The 21,238-nt window shown below is 38.0% G+C and overlaps 1 protein-coding gene across 1 annotated transcript in view; it reads left to right on the top strand.

Annotated features, from left to right (window-relative positions):
- NDFIP2 (Nedd4 family interacting protein 2) overlaps positions 1-16,589 on the top strand; it is a 46,288-nt gene extending 29,699 nt beyond the window's left edge. Inside the window, exons 5-8 of the mRNA XM_061358965.1 lie at positions 6,493-6,617; positions 9,170-9,236; positions 12,771-12,876; positions 14,727-16,589. Of these exons, the coding sequence (XP_061214949.1) occupies positions 6,493-6,617; positions 9,170-9,236; positions 12,771-12,874 (296 nt within the window). The 3' untranslated portion in view covers positions 12,875-12,876; positions 14,727-16,589. The remainder of the gene's footprint in view (positions 1-6,492; positions 6,618-9,169; positions 9,237-12,770; positions 12,877-14,726) is intronic.
- The last annotated feature ends 4,649 nt before the right edge of the window (positions 16,590-21,238 follow it).

Here is a 21,238-nt window from a genome sequence, read left to right as displayed (position 1 = left end):
CTGATTTTGAGGTAAATGAATATTTTCATAAGTTAATATATTACTGCCTATATTAATTTTGCATTGAATGTGAAATGCAGCAAATATTGCTATTGGTCAACTTAATATGTTTTTTTCTATTACGCATGTTTTAACTCTGCTGTGCTTTATACAGAATAGTAGACTCTTTCCAGAATGTCAGAGGAATTTGTTAATAGGTGAATTTCTCAGAATGATTTTTTGGTTGATATGCACAATAAAAAGGAGGAAATTCTGTGCTTTTTCTTCATTTTGAACATGGCTATAATTGTGATAAAACAAGTAATTCATGACTTAAAGAGTTTGATTTTAATGCTGAATCTCCCTTTTGAATCATGTGGTTGACTCATCCTGATTCGTTATGTGAAGGAGGTTTTCTGTGTAGTGATAAAAGTTATGGTTTTCCCTTAAACATATGGAAAGCTTGAGAAATATCAACCAGCTTTTTCACCTGTGAGTCCCAGAAGGGATTACAGGTCTCATCTGGATTCTGTGAAACCATGGGAAGGAGGTTTGGGTTGTCCTTACAACTTGAAATAATAGATATTAATTTGAACCACATGGGTTAATAAGGAGGAAGAAGTGGAGAAAAGTGCTTGATGATACAGCAGAAGTTTAAGTTATCATACAGAGATCTGATTTGTTCTCTTTGAACAACATCTGGACAATTAAAACACTGTATACAACTCTCACCAATAAATCTCATGATGTGGAAAAAAATGTACATACTATCCTAGATGCTGTATTAAAACATATCATAGCCATACGAAAATTTCATAAATCAATGTTCATACAGTTTTCAAAGCTATAAGATGCTTCAAACAGTCAGTAAACTGTACACAAGTTAGGATATCTACTTAAGGGGTTTCGAGCAGGCACAAGTTAGAAGGCAGAGTCGTAGCACAGGCTCAGGGTTAGCACAGCCTCGGTTGTATGCGTCTGTGGGAGTGGTAAGCATGGTCTAAATTTCTGGTGGGTGGGTCTGTCTTGTGGATGTAGGAAACCTGACTTCTGTATATGCACATCACGAATGTTACGCAGGTTTCCATCAGTCATGTAGGAGAAGGGGAAGGGAAGTAATTTGACCGAAATTGCAAATGGTGGTAGGAGATGAAGGAGCTGGTTTGGGCATGCTTTTTTCTTTTTGGTTATCAGGGGTGCCTGGCTGACTTTCATACACAATCACTTATTTCTTAATGTAGAAAAATTTTTACTTTTGTGGTTGAATATAATGAAAAATAATTGGAACAAGGAAGCTTCTAGATGGGCATTAAGAAGAAGTTACCAACAAGGGTAATGGAGCAGTAGAAATAAATTGCCTAGGGAAGTTTTTGAACGTTCATCACAGAGTAGAAAAATAAAAAGTAATTGTTGAAAGTTGATAGCAAATACTTCTAGTGAACATCTTCAGACTTAAGGTGAGCTCTTCAGGAAGGAGCAAAAAATGTGTACCAGTTTAAAAATGGAGTAAATTCTTTGAAGGAATGGAAAGAATAATTTCTAGTGGTGCATGAAGATGTGTAAGTATTAGTTTATTGTCGTATGCTTAATAAACCCAGGCCATGTAGGAAATACTAAGCTCTTTGGTGTTTGGTGTATATTAAAATAATAAGTCATTGGACAAGCAAATTGGGGAATAAAGAATGTAACTTAGCATGGTTGCTTTATATATATGTATATATAGTTGGCATTATAAACTTATCACAGGCTGATCACAGCCACTGTTAAAAATTTGGAATCAACCTTAATCTTCAGACCAGTTTTGTTGGCTTCTTTTGATGATACTGGATATAAACTTAAGACAGGTGATTAATGTGTAGCCGTGGAAAGCTAAGTTAAATCAGCAAATGAAGTGCAGCGGCAGTTGAGGAAAACAGATTTGTTTTAGTATGCTTGTCATTATTGTTATATCTTCTGAGATGTTGCAATATGTATTTCTTAAAACCTTGCACAAGATTGCTTAATAACTTGACAAACTAAGGGATTTTTGTTTACTGTAAATTGTGGGAGTGTAATGAAAGGATGTGTCTATATTGCTTTGCAACTGAATGAGAACTGGCAAAAAGCTAGCATGGATTAATAAATTATTAATGACTAAGTACAGCTTTCTACATAATCTTTGCCTTGCTTCTGCAGTTATCTGAGAATCAAGAATGGCAATGGTATGTTTGTCAAAACCAAGTTGAATTACTGTACTCCAGCTTCTTTGGAATTGCTAATAGACAAAAATCTTCTGATTTCTAACTTCAATTTTTGATATGAAAAATCCAATGCTGACTGCTGCCGCTTCGAAGAGGGCTTTTGCTGTGGATATAGCTAATGGATAGCCTCATTTTGCATACTGGGTTTAGAACATCCTGTGCTTTGTATTTTGGCTGGGATTATCTTACTGCAAAATATAAGGAGAAATACAAGTACAGTGTAGTTGTTTTGAGTGCTGTGTTGGCTATCAGGAAGACTTTATTAAAAAAGGCTTTTAGTCCAACCCTCCTTCTCCCAAAAAGCAACTTCTTATCTTTCATCGAGTTGTGTTGTGATAAGGCAGTAACTCTAGTGGTTATGTTCTCTTTATGTGAATTACATTAATATATACCTACTTTCTCCTCTTGCTGTCTTCAGGAATGTATAAACTCAAAAATCTTATGTTTTTCAGTACTGCTTGTCTGTATGGTGTTAGAGTAGCAAAGAAGGATACCAAAATCATGATGCCAGTGGCAGTCAGTGTGAGTTTCATCTAAATGTGTGAAACTTTTGAAAGAAAAGGGGACAATAGTTGAAAGTTGGGCTGAAGTATGAATCGAAACACTAGCGACCTCTGGCACAGGAAATGATTGTTGTTACAGAGTGGTTAGTCTTGCAGTAGGATTCCAGAAGATGAACACAGAACCCAGCTGCATGAGGAGGATGGTCAAACGAAAGTTAAGAATGCTTTTTTATTTTAAACAAGAATTGGTGTTGGGACCTGTCTTGTTCAACATCTTTGTCAGTGACGTGGACAGTGGGATTGAGTGCATCCTCAGCCAGTTTGCCGCTGACACCAAGCTGTGCAGTTTGGTTGATACGCTGGAGGGAAGGAATGCCATACAGAGGGACCCTGACACACTTGTGAGGTGGGCTGGTGCCAACCTTATGAAGTCTAGCCATGCCAAGTACAAGGTCCTACACCTGGGTCAGAGCAATCCCAGGCACAGCTGCAGATTGGGCAGAGAAGAGATTCAGAGCAGCCCTGTGGAGGACTTGGAGGTGTTGGTCGATGAGAAAATGAACATGAGCTGGCTTCAGTGTGCGCTCTCAGCCCAGAAAACCAACTGTATCCTGGGCTGCATCAAAAGGAGTGTGACCAGCAGGTTGAAGGACGTAATCCTGCTACTCTACTCTGCTCTTGTGAGACCTCGCCTGGAGTATTGTGTGCAGTTCTGGTGTCCTCAACATAAAAAGGACATGGAACTGTTGGAACAAGTCCAGAGGAGGGCCACGAGGGTGATCAGGGGACTGGATCACCTCCCATATGAAGACAGGCTGAGAAAGTTGGGGCTGTTCAGCCTGGAGAAGGCTGCGTGGAGACCTTATAGCAGCCTTCCAGTATCTGGAGGGGGCCTATAAGGATGCTGGGGATGGACTCTTCATTAGGGACTGGAGTGATAGGACAAGGGGTAACGGGTTAAAACTTAAACAGGGGAAGTTTAGATTGGATATAAGGAGGAAATTCTTTCCTGTTAGGGTGGTGAGGCACTGGAATAGGTTGCCCAAGGAAGTTGTGAATGCTCCATTCCTGGTGATGTTCAAGGCCAGGTTGGACAGAGCCTTGGGTGACATGTTTTATTGGGAGGTGTCCCTGCTCATGGCAGGGGGGTTGGAACTAGATGATCTTAAGATCCTTTCCAACCCGAGCTATTCTGTGATAATATGGTTGTAGCAGCTTGTTAGTCTTTCTATCTCACTTTTAGGTATGGTTTTCTTCTTCATGAAAGCTTGTATTAGTGTCAGACCAGGAGCATTGTCTGCATGAGAATGTTATGGGAAGCTGAAGTGTTATGAAGGACAAGGTAATCTCTTTAACTCCTGAGCAGTGCCGTTTATATTTCACAAAGTGAGTGGATGCATACAACTAGTGGATGTTGATAGTTCTCTCTAGAGAAGATAGTAGATGCTTCCTCTTACTAGTCTATCCCCCCACCCATGCTATTTTTAACCTTAGCTTGATGGAGATACTTGTTGTTAACAGTGTTGGAACATGCCAACGCCTTTTCTTTTGAGAGCTGCGCAAATAATTCAGTCTTAAAACATCCATCTAATACTTCTGCAGTGACTGTAGATTCTATTTTGAATATTCCTTTAGAAGAAGGGTAAAACTGCAATTGTGTTCAACTTTGATTTCCCCTCCTATAGTTATGGTGGGGAAATCTATTTTTATATTATATAAAAAAATATATGTTATATATAATAATATAATTTTTTTCATATATATAACTAAGTATTCTGGGAATTCCGTTAGTTTGCGTAGTCCATTAGAAAAATGTCTATTTTCTGTATCTTTTAGCATGCCTGTTACTGGGGTCATAAAGTCACTCTTCATAGCTTGGAATAGTGGGGAAAAAGGGGGAGAGCTGTTACGCTGAGACAAGAACAGATATGAAATAAAGAATGGCTTCTGAAATGTTACTCTTAAAAGGATGGTGGATTTTGAGAGCTTGCTTGAGATAGGGAAATCCTGTGTTTAAAAGAATTTATCAAATCCATTATTTGTATTTTGGAAAGATAGGCAAATGTTAGGGTCACTGTGTCATTCTGTATTTCTTACATGAGCAGTGTTGTCTAGTGGAAGGTCCCCTTCCCGTGGCAGGGGGTTTGGAACTAGATGATCATTAAGGCCCCTTACAACCCAGACCGTTCTATGATTCTATTATATGCCAATTTTGATCAGCATTTATTCAAAGTTGTTTGCTGTGGGCCTTTGTTGTTGTTGGGTTGTTTTCTGGGGGCATTGTTTTTTGTTAAGATTAGTAACTAGGATAAAAGAAGGCTTTCTCATTGCCACCATCTGTTACTATGGCTCTGTCTAAAGCAAGACGTTTTCTCACTTCTACAAAATGACTGTGTTGATGTAAGCTCTTCCAAAACCTTTCCTGAAACTTCCATTTCTTTACAGTTCATGGAATCCCACTGCAGTTTTACAGACAAATTTTGCGTTAGTGGGCGAATCATTACATCTCCAAGTGGATTGCTGAAGGAATTATAACAAGGTTTTAAATTAAGAAAAAGAGGTGGTTTATAGATAATCCTCCCAAATTTACTTTTACTTAAGAAATCTCTTGTTCAGTTTTCTGTTCCTAATGTTTTGCTGTAAGTGTTCAAACTTTTAGTGAAAAGACAAACTGTTTTTTTATATGGTGATTTAATGCCTGAATTTGATGTGGGTTTTGTGTTTTCCCCAATTTGGGGGTTTGAAAACATTCAGGATTTGTGTGCAGGGGTTTTGTTCCTCTGCCACCCTTCCATTCCTCCTTGCCTCTTCAGTGTTTTTTGTGTTTACTGTGGGCTTCCCTAATGTTTCAGTTTTCCACTATCTTGCCCTTTCTAGAACTCTTGAATTGTCGTCTTCTCCCAGCGCTTTTGTTTGGAGCAGGGTGGGTGTGGATGTGGGTGTGTTTCTTTCTAGTTGTCCTCACCTACTTCCAAAGCTGGGATATCGCTAGAGTTGGGAATTCCCATACTTTGACCTAGTGCACGCAGACTGAAGTCAATACACATGATCTTGTTGATTGCCCAGTACATATGAAACTTTAATTTTTAAAACTACTGGGAGTGTAAAAGTGTTAATTGAAGGAACGGTGGTAATCCTGCTAAATGTCCTTTTTTGTTTCTTGATTTCTTAAGCTTCTGTGTAAAACTTCTAGGGCTTCTTATGTCTTACGCTTAAATATAGATCTAAAAGAGAAGACAGTAACCAAACCATCAGCTTCTCAACTTACCTTAATTTCTGTACTATGTTTACAGAGCAAGAGCGGATACTTTTATTCTGTTTGATCCAAACTGGATAAAGCTGAATATGCAGCCTTGATACATGCACGCATGTGTGCATATAACTATATTTTTTGGGTATAAAAATGTAGCAAGGTTTTTTTTTCTTTGTTTTAATCCAAGTCTTGTATGTTATAGTGCTTTGCATTTACCCTTCATGTCTACTGTCATCTGGTTAGATTTTTGTAGCAGTGTAATACTTCCTTTTATGTTGGAATTTTCTCTTGTTTAAAGTAGTAGGTTCCAGCCTGTTTACCATTTGCTTTGTTATTAAGTGGCTATACCATGGGGGATGTCTGGGTTCAAAGTCAATCTCTCAAAGCCTGAATTACCGGAAGGGAATTACTGACTGTGTAAGCATGTCCTTATTAGTTTAAAAGTAAAATTAATGTTAAGTCTGTTTGCTTAGCTATACAGGTTAACAGAAGCTACTGTTTTTCTTTTATTTTATAGTGGCATTTATTTTCAACTGGATTGGATTTTGTTTATCCTTCTGTATAACGAATACCATAGCTGGAAGGTATGGTGCAATCTGTGGATTTGGTCTCTCCCTGATCAAATGGATTCTCATTGTTCGGGTATGTTTCATGATTCAGGCTGTAGAGACTGTTTGTAGAACAAAACCGTAACAGTTTATTCAAGGATATATAATAAATGCCAGTATATTCCAGTGCTTAACAGAGTGCCTAGAATTTTCCCAAATTCTACTTTAGCAGAAACTTTACTTCTTTATGTTCATATATGCTTACTAAAGCTGAAGTTAAATCTATTTTTATCTGCATTTTAAGTTCATGTTTCCACTAAAATAAAATGCAGAATGACTCATTCTTTGCATAACTACTTAAGGCCTACAGAAGAAGTGGAGCAAGTACCTAAAATGTCACTGTTATTTTGGTGTCCTATATGAAAGATTTATAAATGACTTATCTGGGGGAGGGAGCAGTTCAGAAAAAATTGTCTTCCTTGTATCTGAGTCTTTTATTCCTTGTAAGATGCATACAGAATAAAGTCAAAATTGAATATTAACTTTGTTACATTTTCACCATCCAAAATGCTGAGTTTCTGATATTTTCACTGAAAGACTAGATGCTTTTTAGAAAGGTAGGTTAGCCAGATGGAAGTTACTTAGCTTGATTATGTGAATGCTAGATGAATCACAATGATTCTTTCTGAACTTGAAGTCTGTATGTTTGTGAGTCACATAATTTAAAAACTCATCCTGTTTGATGAAGAAAGAGATCTTGATGACTTAGTTGTTACAGTGAAGATTTATAACATTCCTGTGTTGTCTTTCTAGAGACAATAGCAGAAAGCTCATAAAGGTGTATAACAACAATTTTGTTTTGATGGTAATACACAGGCACATGTGTGCACAAAATTGTTCTGTTTCTTTGTTTCAAGCTCCTCCAAAGGCTTGTGCTATCCTTTCTCCCTCAGGATCAGTACAGAACTTTATAGTGTTTAAGCAGCCTGAGTCCATATATGCTCTCTGGGACAGTTTTTACTTTGGGGTGGGGGGTAGAGCTGGGGAGAGAGCAAAAGCAGTTTTACTCTCAGGGAGGTTTTGCAGCCGTGACTGCTTCTGCCTAAGGAAAGTGTAAGAGTAATGCACATGTGCCAGTGTTGGATTGCTAGTTTTAGTAAATGTTCTTTCCAGTTAAATAAAATTGTAACTTAAAAAAAAAAGCATATTGGGATAGATGTTTAGAGAAGTAAAAATACTGGCTATCAAGCCAGATGGGATTATAATAATGTCAACTTCTTGGGAATTGAGTATTCATTTAATACTGTAATGAAGAGTCAAAACTAAAATGCTTACTCTGCTAAATATAGAAATCCCAGTATTTATATAGGGATAATGTAAATACCAATTCTTCAGTTCAACTCAGGAATTCTGTTTCTTGCTATTTTTTTTTTCTTGGATTGCTCATATAAATGAAAACACTGCAAGATTAAACCTCTAAAGAATTCACATGATCTGGCAAAAACATGTGGATCTTGGTGCACAGTTACTTGAAATAAAACCAAGCTATACCTAGAGTCCTCTAAATGTCTTGGATTTTTATCTGGTTGCATGTGTGGCCCAGTCTCTTCTCTCTCTTCTTCTCTTTTTTCTTTCTTTCTCTTTTATTTAAACTGAATTACATGCCATAATTACTTGATTTCTTGGTTGATACTACTGAAATGTCCTAGAAATGGCGAACAGGAGGCCCTGTGGCAGGATGCAGTAAATATGCTGAGTGATAGCAGGATGGGAAGCATATGACAAGTGTGCAAAGCTATTAAATAGTTATTTTATTCCTTTTGGCAAGTTTTCACACATCTCCCCATTCCTGCTTCTTATGTCAGTTTTGGAGACATTTGATTAGCCTTTTTATCTGTGAAGCATACAGTCTGGAGTCTGGTAAAGGCACAGATACCTGTCTCCAATGCCATCACACCCTGCCCTCCAGCTGCCTCCCACATCACAGGGAGGACAAAACTGTCTACCATGGTCACTAACAGGAACAGTTGAAATGCCACTTCAAGGTTCATTTAGTTGCGTTCAGCTCACTGCTGGGAACTGAATGCTGGTTTGAAAATGAAAAGACTTTAATGAGTTGGGGGTCTTTATGGGGCTGGTATTCTTGGCAGCGATTAACAGTAGGGGGTATACAGAAGGTCAAAAGCTCTTCTTTTGAGGGGTCAGCAGAACATCCCTGTCTGATAAGATTAAACTAATGTGGCTTTTCGTGTTAATATCTAAAGCAGCAGGCTGCTGTAATGTGTTTGGGATGCAGGCACTGGGGGGAAAAAAGGAAAATCGACAAGTGGTGATTCATTATAGTAGAAAATGTCAGGTTATTCTGGCCTGTAATACAAAGTTTTTGATACATGTATATATGCACGTGTGTATATTTTTTTATATACATATACATACTTTTTTAGAAGCTTTAAAATAACTTTGCCACAGACCAACTGACACTGGAAGTGTTACTTTTATGTTAAATTGCTGCAGAAATGCCAGTTTTGCATTTTAGTTGAATATATTACTTGTATTTGAATTTGCTTTTTCCTCTGTGTTTCCTGTATTTGCATAATGCATTAAATATGTCTTAATCATATCTCATACTTTGTGTATGAATTTCAGTTTTCAGATTATTTTACTGGATATTTCAATGGACAGTACTGGCTTTGGTGGATATTTCTTGTACTTGGTAAGTGGTGGTTGAAAACATTTCTGTTTTGATGTAGAGGTATTTAAAGATGAATCATGTCATTGTAAATAAGAGTTCTGTAAGATGTTTCGCTGTGTGCTTTTCTGAAGCTGCTGATAGTTTTGTGTGTCATTTTTGTTTCCATAGTATTCACGAGGTTATTGGTTACCATAATGGTGTTTTTGTGTGAACTGCAGAGTGTTCAAATAACCGACAGCTCAAAAATTTTTTGTTCATATGTAATCATGAGCATACCTGAGACTTGCAGTTTGTGCTTTTTAAGCTGCTTCTACTGCTTTGGGGTTGCAGAACTGTATAATGAAATTTCAGCTTCATGTAGAGAACATACTAAAAAGTGAGTGATCTCTAGTACGTGCATGTGTAAACCTGAATGGCAAGTATTAAATTTTAAGAAACGTGACTGATCCTATGAAGGCAGTCTGCTGATTTGTACATAAGTCACAAAATGTCCTTTTCCAGTCCTTTGAAATGCATACTGTGTCAGTAGTTTCTCAGTCAGACCAAGAGAACGGCTTCATGCTTTCTGATCACAGTGCTCCTGTGATGTCAGCTTTCTTTTAAGAGGTCTGTCTGCCCAGGTTCTTATAGACCTCAAAATCTGCTCTTCTGTCTGTTTTTAATTAGGATATACCAAACCCCAACTACTGTACCTTTTTTTTACTGTGGATTTTATCATTTGAATATGGAATCTGGAGTGATTTTGTTTCACAGAGGTGAATGCTACTATCCATTTTATTTTCTAGCTCTTGAAGCATAGTTCAGTAGGTGGCACTCTTTCCTTTGAGTCAGTTGACTCCTGGCTAGCAGCAAATGTTAGAATAAAATGTTGAGTAAATTTAAAAACCAAACTAAGAAAAAAACCTGACATGGTGTTTGTGACTCGCAATTTATCTCACAAGAAATGACTGAAATCTTAAACTATGTTTAAAACTTTCTCTGTCTGCCCTTTAGTAAATTTCAAAGGCATTCATTAGCCTTCTTGATACTCAGCTTGCTGTACTGTTGTGCACAGTTTGACACATTACAGCATCAGTCCCTTGAATACTTTCATGCTCTGAGGTGATTGTATTTAAGTCAGAGGTGAAATGACTCTTCAGGTACAAACCTTCTGATGCCTGAGATTTGACACTTTTTTCACTTGGATGAAAATAGTGTGTTCTTCCCCTAACGTTTTCCCCACTGTGTCTGTGGCAAAAACCGTGCATTTGTAATTTCTCTTTTTACTGTCTTTTGCAGCACTTTTTCAGAAGGTAGTTCTCTTAGATTTGGGAAAGCCTTATTTTCAGTCTTAACTGAAGTTTTTTTATTTATTTTTAATTTAGTTTAACTCACAAATTTGTATCATGGAATAAAAGGCATTGTGAGGCATGCAGTATGCATCCAACAGTCAAGGTTTGCTTCTCTTACAAATGTTTTGCGTGCAAAAAAAAGCCGGCAGTGTTTTTAAACTGATAAAGTGGATATAATGAGATTGCTGGAACACCATAGAAGAATTTAACCCAACAGAGCTACTTAGCAGAACATGGAGGAGTATTGTCAAGTCATGAGAGCACTGCCAACCAGATCTGTATTTCATTGTTTCGGGTAACTTTCACATTAGAGTACACAAAGTAGCATGTCCGGTGTCTTTTCAGAAGTGAATTAACTGAGTTGGATGCTTTCTTTTTCATAGTCCTTTGACATACTTGAGCCCACCTATTACCATCTTCTCTCTTCTGTCAGCATCTGGAAAAATCTGCTTGTACTTCATGGCAAAGTGAAGTGGTCTACTTCCAAGGAGCTGTCATGTAGTAAATTGGAGAGAGACAAGTCTAACTTTGAAATTTAAACGTTAGCCAGTTTCTTTTGAGGAACACAATGGAAAATGGGGTGGTGTTTTTGTGTGTTTTTGTGTGTTTGTTTGTTTGTTTTTTTTCTCCTAACTAGAGAAATGTAAACTATGGGTTGAACTTGGACTGTTTTTCCAATGTGTGTAATGCAGAAAATATGCTTTCAAGTACCATAAGAGCTGCCTGCCCACCTTGTGCTGTTTCTGCTGCTTTTCAGTTGGACATGGGACTATCTCCAGTAGCATTGGGGTAGCAGCTTTTGTAACAGACTTTTGATGCAGATCTTGCTGCCTTCTTCTCCAGACAGAATTCACTTTAATCACAGAAATCTGTTTTGCTTAGATCGAAGTTCCACTGATTAGCACACTGTTTTGTGTTTGTTGGGGTTTATTAGTTTGTTTTGGTTTGGGGAGGGTTGGTTGGTTGGTTGTTTTCATTTGCATGTCTGTTTTAATGAGGCTCTTCGGTTTAAAAAAAAAAAAAAACAACAACAAAAAAGGTTAAAAAATCACAAAATCATTTAGGGATGAAATGATTATAGGAAAAAGTCAGTGTCTCAGCCAGGGCAGTAGGAACAAAAAGTGCATCAGGTAAGAAAGTAATCAGTGTAACCAAAGAGATTGCTTATTAAGATGCAAGAGAAAAGAATGAAATCTTTTGCTAAATTTTTTAAGTTTAGCTTATCACTTGAACATTGGAATCTTAGTACATAGGTGTATGTATCCATATAATCATACATGTTTTCATTAAAGGAGGAGAATTGCTCTATAGGCTCAGGTTTCTCTCCACTGGATGAGGAATTCATATTTCAGCTTCCCACTCTTTGGGAGGATTGTTTTATCTCCGTTGGATTCTTCCTGATCCAACTGATGAATGGATTCATCTGAAGTTTACTTAGTGGTGGAAAATGGACCAGAGAGCTGTGTCCTCTATGCAACAATGTGTTTCTCTAGGTTTGTTCACGTGTCCGGTGAATCTCTGAATTGGTAAAATGATGCTGACAACATCATGTTAGTGAGTTCCATTGTTGCAGCTCTAACTTCTGTGTGACTGCTCTGTATCTATTGTTCCTCTCATCAGAATGGAAATATTCTTTCAAATTAAGTTTTAAATATTTAAAAATAATTTGAAATGTGGAGTTGACAAAAAAAGAAGTAATCATGAAGTGTTTAGTAATTTTCTTTGAATTGACTGTTGTTCTTCCTCTTCTTGGACAGGTGCATTTTCCTCACCGGTTAAATCTCAAGCCATAATCTATCATAATTTACTACTGGCTTGTTGCTACAGCAATCTGTACTGTCTGTTTTGGTTTTGTTTTTCTCTCCCCCTCCTTTGACTTGCAAAACCTTTATCTTAAACATTTTAAATATATGTTTTGTGGTTTCAGTATTCTTCTAACACACTGGTAACTTGTTTTGAAAGTTCTACTTGAAAAGAATGTGCAGCATCCATTCTTTCCCCCCCCCCCTTAATCTTTTGAAGTATTTTCATGAGTCTTTTTAGCAGATGATATCCTTATGTCAGAAGATAAAAGCAAGAAAATTGCCTGTTGAATTTGTGAATGATTCTTAAAGACCATGCTTTACTTTGTATAGTCTAGATTTTTAATGAGTTAAATAAGAATACTGTGAGAGTGTGTACTTAGATTGATATTCTTCATTTTGTGGATTTTCTACATTTTCAGGACTCCTTCTGTTCTTTCGAGGCTTTGTTAATTATCTCAAAGTCAGAAATATGTCTGAAAGCATGGCAGCTGCTCACAGAACAAGATTTTTTTTCTTGTACTAAAGGTAAGCAACTTTTAGTGGTAATATTGTCTTTCCCAGGAAAACAGAGAAGAACTAAATACTTAAAAATAAATAATCAAACTTCTGTCACCTAACAGAAGTTGCATGACTTTTGAACATCTGTCATGAATGCCGTGTATATTCTACATGGACTTGGAAATATCTGCAGTCTCTTAAAGTCATGGAATTTTAAAGTAAATAGGGCATCCTCGTTGCTTCCAGTCCTTCCTGGAACTAACATTCAGTAACAAAACTGAAGAGGAAACTGTTATTTTTCCTAAGCAAGAAACAGTGTCTGCTGCCTGTCAGAATACTGTCCTTTGTCTTGAAACACTAGCTTTAGGAGTCAGCCTCTTGTCAGCAAGTTGGGAAGTGCTAATCGGCCTGCATATTAAATCTGATTGACATGGTTCTGAACATGCAAACAATAGATGAGTTTTTACAGGACTGGATTAAGACACTTGTGTACAAGTATGATTACTGTGAATGCAACAGTGTGCTTTATATATCCTTTAGGTAGCTGACTAATCACTGACACATATCCACTCAATTTTTTTATTTTTTTTAATACTTCTTATCCTGTAGCTGGACCTATTGGAAATGTCACTATATCATTTAAACCAGGGGTCTCCATCTGTGGTCAGCTTTATTTAAGTTGCATGGCAAAATAAGTTTAAGCCTGGAAATTAGTATTGTAGCATTTACGTTACTCTGCACTCTAATTAAAATGCTCAAATACTGCATTTTGACTTAACTGAGAAGCTATGTTTGCTGTAAGAAAGAAGGTTTTCATAGCTTTTCTCCAGTATTGCTCACAGGATTGATATGAAGTAACCAGAAACACATTATTGAAGCCTGAAAAATATTTGAGATGCTATTTGGCTAGAAAAAAATCTCCTTTTATATAAGACAGTGATATTTGAAAACAGCTGATGGTAAATATCTGTGCTATACAGTATAGTTCTTGATAATGGAAGAAGTCTCTTAATGTAACTGTAACATAATATTTATTTCTAATGTGCTGTTTGGTCAAAATTACGCAATAAGTTAAAGTTAAATAACTGGGACTTAAAATTCCTTTTAGTTGCCAATTTAGGTGGGTTACTACATGGCAGCATTTCCTATTTACAGTAGTCACGTATTCCTCCTTTTCCTTGTAATGTGGTAACCTCTTTAGAATACCAAAATTTTAGTGACTAGATGGAAAATATCTGTTAGCTTTCAGTACAGTAAAACTTAAAAGTACTATCTAAAAAGCAATTTTTAGGACTAATTGGTATTTGAAAATTGTAGCTTGAAGAGAATGAGAGTATAGGATAATGAGGTGTGTGACTCTGCTCTCCTGCAGTTACAATTCTGCTTTGGGACGAAATGCAATCTAATTCAGCATTATGTGAAGTTAATGAGTTGTTCTGTCAGAGTTAGATGTCTTTGGATTTTTCCTTTACCTGTAAGCATCACTGAGATGTATGGGCTGATAACATCTGTGGAGTGTTGACAGAGCTGGACACACAAATACTACTCTTTTTTGAGGCATCTTTATGTGTTGAAACAAGGAGTTCAGATTAATTGCTATCACATTTAGATATCCTTGTTCTTGCATAGACAGGTAACTTCCTCTACGGAGACTATTATTTTTAATAAATAACAAATATTGCCTCTACAGGTACAAAATATTTTCAGGTGCTCTTTTGAAATGACAAAAAACCAACAGGTATTGCTTTTTTTTCCTCTGACAATGAGGGGGGAAACAGGCTGCTGCTTTGCTGCTTCTAGGTTTAACATCAGTTAGCAATGCTCCTTGTAGTGAATCACTGCAATGAACTGAAGTACAGCTCTTTCTTTATCTTCAGACTGCATCGAACAGACATTCCTTTCCTATACCAGTGTGGAGCTTCCAGATGATCTGTAACCCTGCGAGTTAATAGGATAGAAGACTACTAAAACCAGAAGACAAATTAGGGAAGATAACGGCTTCAGAAACAAGTGACGGGATGGTTTATGCTCAAATACTAGTTCTGGTCATTCTAGTAAATATTTATAATTGCTGCCTTTTGTTTTAGCACACTTGTATATGTGCTTAATAAAAAGTACTCAAGTAAGAACAAACCATCTGTTACTATAGTTTAGGTACTGTCAAACTCGGTTAATCTGTGCTTGTTGTGTCTGAAAGATTTAAGTGGTAACTTGTTTCACAGAGTGTATGTACCACTGACTTGTTGATCTGAACGTTGAATACAATGAAATGCATTAAATGATTCAGATTAACCCATTTAGACAGGGGTTTTTTATATAATTTAGATTAATCTGATGATTGTGTAGAACACTTTTCAAGTTTATTAAACCCCCAAATTCCTTGTTGTCACAAACTTGTATTTGCCAATATTTTATCAGATTCAAACCAATATACTGGTTTGCTTAAAATGATACTCCACTATGAGTCCCCTGTAAATAACTGCATAAATGACTGTTTGAATTGCTTCTTAGGAAATATGTCAAAATATATTTTGTAACAGCATATTCTCTAAATTTTGTTTAATCTTATAGCTATATACATATTTTTTTGTTAATTGGCTTATTAAGGGTATAGTTACTATTAGGTGTAATTTTGGAGGTAAAGGCATTGAGTTGTATGTCTCATCCTAACTTTCCTCACATGCATTGTTACTAACTGGTTTGGGCTTGAGCCTGAAATACGTTATTCATATGCATGATCCCATTAAAATCATAGAATTGTTTAGGTTGGGAAAGACCTGTGAGATCATCAAGTCCAACTGTTAACCTAGCACTGCTTTGTTCATGTTAGCAGGGCTGGACAGCCTTACATATTTAGTCCTTGGTTATGCAGTTGAATCCCCATAGGTGCACCTTTGTTCCTGAGACAGAGTATAACACTGGTTCTGTTTAAGAAGTCTTGAGCTTACTATAAATACAAAGCCCACACTGAGGGCTTCTCAAAAGAAAAATCATGTAGCTATCTTACAATGCTTGTTTAAAATAAATACTTTGCCGTTTCCTCATAATAAACTAATTTAAATGTAAGGTAATTTTTGAAATAATCTACAAAGAGGTAGAAAAAAAATTATCTTACTTTTAAAGCTCTGAAAGTAGAAAATGTGTTGCACCTCTCCTTAAGATTAGTTTAAGGTTTACCATTAATTTCTTATAAATATCATCTCTTTAAGGGGTACTGCCTGCTGTTCATGCCTGTGTGGTTTCCTTTAAAGTTTGTGAAATTTAGGGTTCTCCTTGAGTAGGAGAATACATCTCTCAGTCCTTTGGACAACTGGAATCTCAGTTGCAAAAGTACGTTGGCTGTTGGTTGCACCTTTGAGGAAAAAATTACAAATACTTCCTCCAGTTTTTCTTTTTATATTAGAATTTTGCGTTATTACTAACTTTAAGAACAGTGAGGTTTATGTTGTTTTAAGCTAGTACTGTATTCAGTTTTGTATCTATAATGAATGTTCAAAATATACATATATAAACTGGTCACATTATTAATTTTCTTGATCTTTCAGAGATACTGACAGAGACTGAAACTTTTAAGGGTACCTCCACTTCCCAGGTTTTTATGGAAAGAATAAAATTTAGCATTATATTCAGTATCGGATTGGGATTTCCTTCTAAACTCATCTGTTTATTTCTGTGTTCTTTTGCATTCATTGTCCATACAAAAAGGAAGTGGATAATAAAACATTGCTTTGTTTTGCTAATTAAGACTTGTACTTTCTGGGGTTTTCATATTTCATATTGAAAAATACACACTGCAATATTTGTGTCAACACGAAATTCTAGACGAATCACTTGGCAAATGAGTACTAACCAATCCTCTCTACTCTTCATCTCATTTTATGCAACCAACTGTAAGGACGTTTCTTAAAACTTAAACAGGGGAAGTTTAGATTGGATATAAGGAGGAAATTCTTTCCTGTTAGGGTGGTGAGGCACTGGAATGGGTTGCCCAGGGAGGTTGTGAATGCTCCATCGCTGGCAGTGTTCAAGGCGAGGTTGGATGAGGCCTTGGGTAATATGGTTTAGAGCAAGGTGTCCCTGCCCATGGCAGGGGTGTTGGAACTAGATGATCTTAAGGTCCTTTCCAACCCTACCTACTCTATGATTCTATGATTCTTTTTAATGAATTGATACAACTTTGTGAAGCACGCAGTATTGATTCATTTTCTATGCTTGCTAATATCAACTAGTGCTATTTCCCAACTATATCAATTTTCCCAAATTATGCAGCAGTCTTCTGATGAAATTGTTTGCTCAACTGTGTTTTACAGAAAGCTTCATACAGGTACATGTATTTTGTTATTTTTCTGGACAACTGGGGAAACCTTATTTGGACAGAAAGAACATGTAGGGTTAAAAACATATGCATGTTATCTAATCCTTTGTAGTTGATGCAGCAGTTTGGTAGCCTGAAATCTCATCAGCAGGAGGAAGGGAATTGGGACACTGTTTTCAAAGACTGCAATCTATTCCAGATGTGTCAAATGCTGCATATTTTCCTTGCTATTTCCTGTGAGCTTGGTTAGGAGCAGCTGGCTCTGTGGTTTAGAGACACCTGGCCAGCTTTGCTTTGTGTCTTAGTTGGGGTGGGGGGGGAAGGGGGAATGGGAATCTCCTGTATCGCAATGAAGTTGACTGTAAACAGATTTTGTATGAATGCAAATAAGACTTTGAAGTTTGGGGCAAAAACAGTTGGAGAAGGGAGGTGGGGAGAGAAACTGCTATTTTATTCAAGCAACTGGTATGAACATAATTTCTTTAGTTTTGTCATCTACTTTATTCATGTGGACACCACAGGAAGACAGACAGCTTGAATATGATTCAAATAGCTTGCGACTTTGTTAATGCATTTCAGAACGGATCCATCGCTCACACTTCCACTCCTCTTACGGAGTGGAGGTTGTGACCAAGCTCTCACTTCGCTGTCTTACCTAGAGTACTGACACAGCTGTCGTCCTGCAACACATTTTAACCTGATTTCAACACCCTACTCTTTCTGGGTCTGCTTCTCTCCCTTTAAATGATGACAGCAGGTGAGAAAAAAGTGGTTTTATTAACATGCTGTCATAACATCAAAAAGCTTTTAAGCTCTTTTCCACTTTCTGAGAATGTTTTCCCATAGTACTGCACCTTAGTCTCTCCTGTGTGGTTGCTTGTGTTGTTCACTTCAACAGAAAGCTCTTCTCATGAAATTAGTATTGCTTTCTTGACTTCTGAAGGGAAAGTGAATAATCTCTGGTATGGAAATAAATATATCTCAGTAAAGAAAAATATATTCCTCTAATCATGCTAAAATGTGATTAGCATATCATAGAATCATATAATAGGGTTAGAAAGGACCTTAAGATCATCTAGTTCCAACCCTCCTGCCATGGGCAGGGACACCTCCCAGTAAACCATGTCAGCCAAGGCTCTGTACAACTTGGCCTTGAACATCGCCAGGGAGGGAGCATTCACAACCTTCCTGGGCAACCTATTCCAGTGCCTCACCACCCTAACAGGAAAGAACTTTTTCCTTATATCCAATCTAAACTTCCTCTGTTTAAGTTTTAACCCATTACCCCTTGTCCTGTCACAACAGTCCCTAATGAAGAGTCCATCCCCAGCATCCCTATATGCCTCCTTCAGATACTGGAAGGCTCCAGGCTGAACAGCCCCAACTTTCTCAGCCTGTTTTCATATGGGAGGTGCTCCAGCCCCTGATCATCCTCGTGGCCCTCCTCTGGACTTGTTCCAACAGTTCCATGTCCTTTTTATGTTGAGGATGCCAGAACTGCACACAATACTCCAAGTGAGGTCTCCTGAGAGCAGAATAAAGGGGCATGATCACCTCCTTCAACCTGCTGGTCACGCTCCTTTTGATGCAGCCCAGGATACGGTTGGCTTTCTGGGCTGCAAGCGCACACTGAAGCCGGCTCATGTTCATTTTCTCATTGAATAGCACCCCCAAGTTCTTCTCTGCAGGGCTGCTCTGCATCTTCTCTGCCCAACCTGTAGCTGTGCCTGGGATTGCTCTGACCCAGGTCTAGGACCTTGCACTTGTCATGGTTAAACTTCATGAGGTTGGCATCAGCCCACCTCACAAGCATGTCAAGGTCCCTCTGGATGGCATTCCTTCCCTCCAGCGTATCAACCGAACCACACAGCTTGGTGTCATCGACAAACTTGCTGAGGCGCACTCAATCCCACTGTCCATGTCAGCGACGAAGATGTTGAACAAGACCGGTCCCAACACCGATCCCTGAGGGACACCACTCGTTACTGGTCTCCAGCCGGACATTGAGCCATTGACCACAACCCATTGCGTGTGGCTATCCAGCCAGTTCTCTATCCACTGAGTGGTCCATCTATCAAATTGATGTCTTTCCAATGTAGAGACAAGGATGTCTTGTGGGACAGTATTGAACACTTTACACAAATCCAGGTAGATGACATCAACTGCTCTACCCCTGTCCATCAGTTCTGTAGCCCCATCATAAAAGGCCACCAAATTGGTCAGGCAGGATTTCCCCTTAGTGAAGCCATGCTGGCTGTCACCAAGCACCTTGTTGATTTTCATGTGCCTTAGCATGCCTTCCAGGAGAATCTTCTCCAAGATTTTGCCAAGCACAAAGGTGAGACTGACTGGTCTGTAGTTCCCTGTGTCATCCACTTTCCCCTTCTTGAAAATGGGGGTTATATTTCCCTTTTTCCAGTTGTCGGGAACTTCACCTGACTGCCATGATTTTTCAAATATGATGGACAGTGGCTTAGCAACTTCATTTGCCAGCTCCTTCAGGACCTGCAGAAGGATTTCATCAGGTCCCATGGACTTGTGCACGTTCAGGTTCTTAAGATGGTCTCGAGCCCGATCCTCTCCTACAGCTGGCCCAACGTCTTCATCTCACAGTCCCTGTGTCTGCCTTCCAAGACTTGGGTGGTGTGGTCAGAGCTTTGGGTATAAGCTACCCAGAAACAGTAGAGCCCAGTGTACTGTTTGTCCTGTGTATGTTGTTCTCCACTGCCCCAAGACCCCACCTTTTTTTCTGATAATTCTGAGGATAGGTTTACCATCTATGTCTTTACTTAGCAAATCCTTTCCATTTCCATGTCCCTTTTCCTTTCTCTGTGCGCTTGCTGTGCATCCCACAAGGACAGGCAGAGGGCCACTCTACTGCATGTTGTATGCAGTTAGTAAATAAATCACCTGGCAATTATTAAGTTTTTTCCTTCTCTGCAATGATGGTTTATATTTTCATACCTCCTTATGTTACAGGTAAGCCAACTTTTTAAAATCTGTGACTTTCAGACAACTGAAAAATGCTTAAAATACACCTGCTATAAGTATTTTGTGTGCAAGTGGAATTAAAACAGCATCAGAATATGGTTTAAGTATATTTTCGTTTATCTCCCAAAATGCCCGCATGGTCAACTTGAAACATTTCTCTGATACATAATTGTTCATAAAGTATTGCAAACAGCATCGGCTCCCCAGCTGTTGTTCTTTTTCTGTTTGTAAAATGGAAAGGTATATATTAAACAATCTTATAATGCGTTGGTTCTTTCATCCTGAGGGATGGTTACGGTTATCCCCACATTTTTACATCTGTTCTTGTGGTCTTCACTCTTAATTTTTCTTGTGGTTAAAGAAACACTGTGTTTGTGGGGGTATCCTTAGTGTAATATGAGAAGTTGTTCATTGATTCATCATTATACATTGCTGCACAGATGCTCATCCTTCTTAATTTTCTAGGTTGGTATAGTCCCATGACTTCCAAATCCCTGGTTTCACATGGACAGACTGCTGCTATAAGTTGTTTATTAGTAAAATAACTATAAAGTGTGCTTTGCTTGGATGTGTTCATTAATTGAGTCTTGTAGTTCAATATAATTGCAGTAGCATTGCTGGGCTTGTGCTGTAGGAGTTGGGGAGTGCTTGCTTCTGGAGCCTGAAGTCTCAAGTGTATTTTTTTCATTAGTGGTGACCAGGTGTTCGAGCAAAGTCTGCAGGTCTTGCTGGTAGAAGCATTACTGGAATAAAGCCAGTGTTATTCATCATGTAATTGGTAACGTGAGCACTTGCGGGACCATTGCTTAGCTCTAGTTAGTGAATTAATTTGACAGTATCTCTTGCAACTTTCACGGGAAGTTTTTATATGGATTTTCATCTTGGAGGATGCCAAGCAATTTTTGATGCATCAGTTCTACCACTGTGCCTCTTGGAACAAGGATCTTCTGAAGCCAGCCCTATCCGTTCACTTCTCCATATACACAGACTAGTGGAAATGAATTCTGCAGATTAAATTGATAAGCCAAATACTGCTATTTCTACCTGAAATGTGAATCACATCCCACTTAAAAGCTTCGAGAA

The sequence above is a fragment of the Neopsephotus bourkii genome, unplaced genomic scaffold (genome assembly GCF_033783945.1).
Source record: "Neopsephotus bourkii isolate Nb327-2 ecotype Australia unplaced genomic scaffold, CSIRO-AGI_Nbou_v1 NB_960, whole genome shotgun sequence".
Lineage (NCBI taxonomy): Eukaryota > Metazoa > Chordata > Aves > Psittaciformes > Psittacidae > Neopsephotus > Neopsephotus bourkii.
This window is presented reverse-complemented; position numbering and strand designations above follow the sequence as displayed.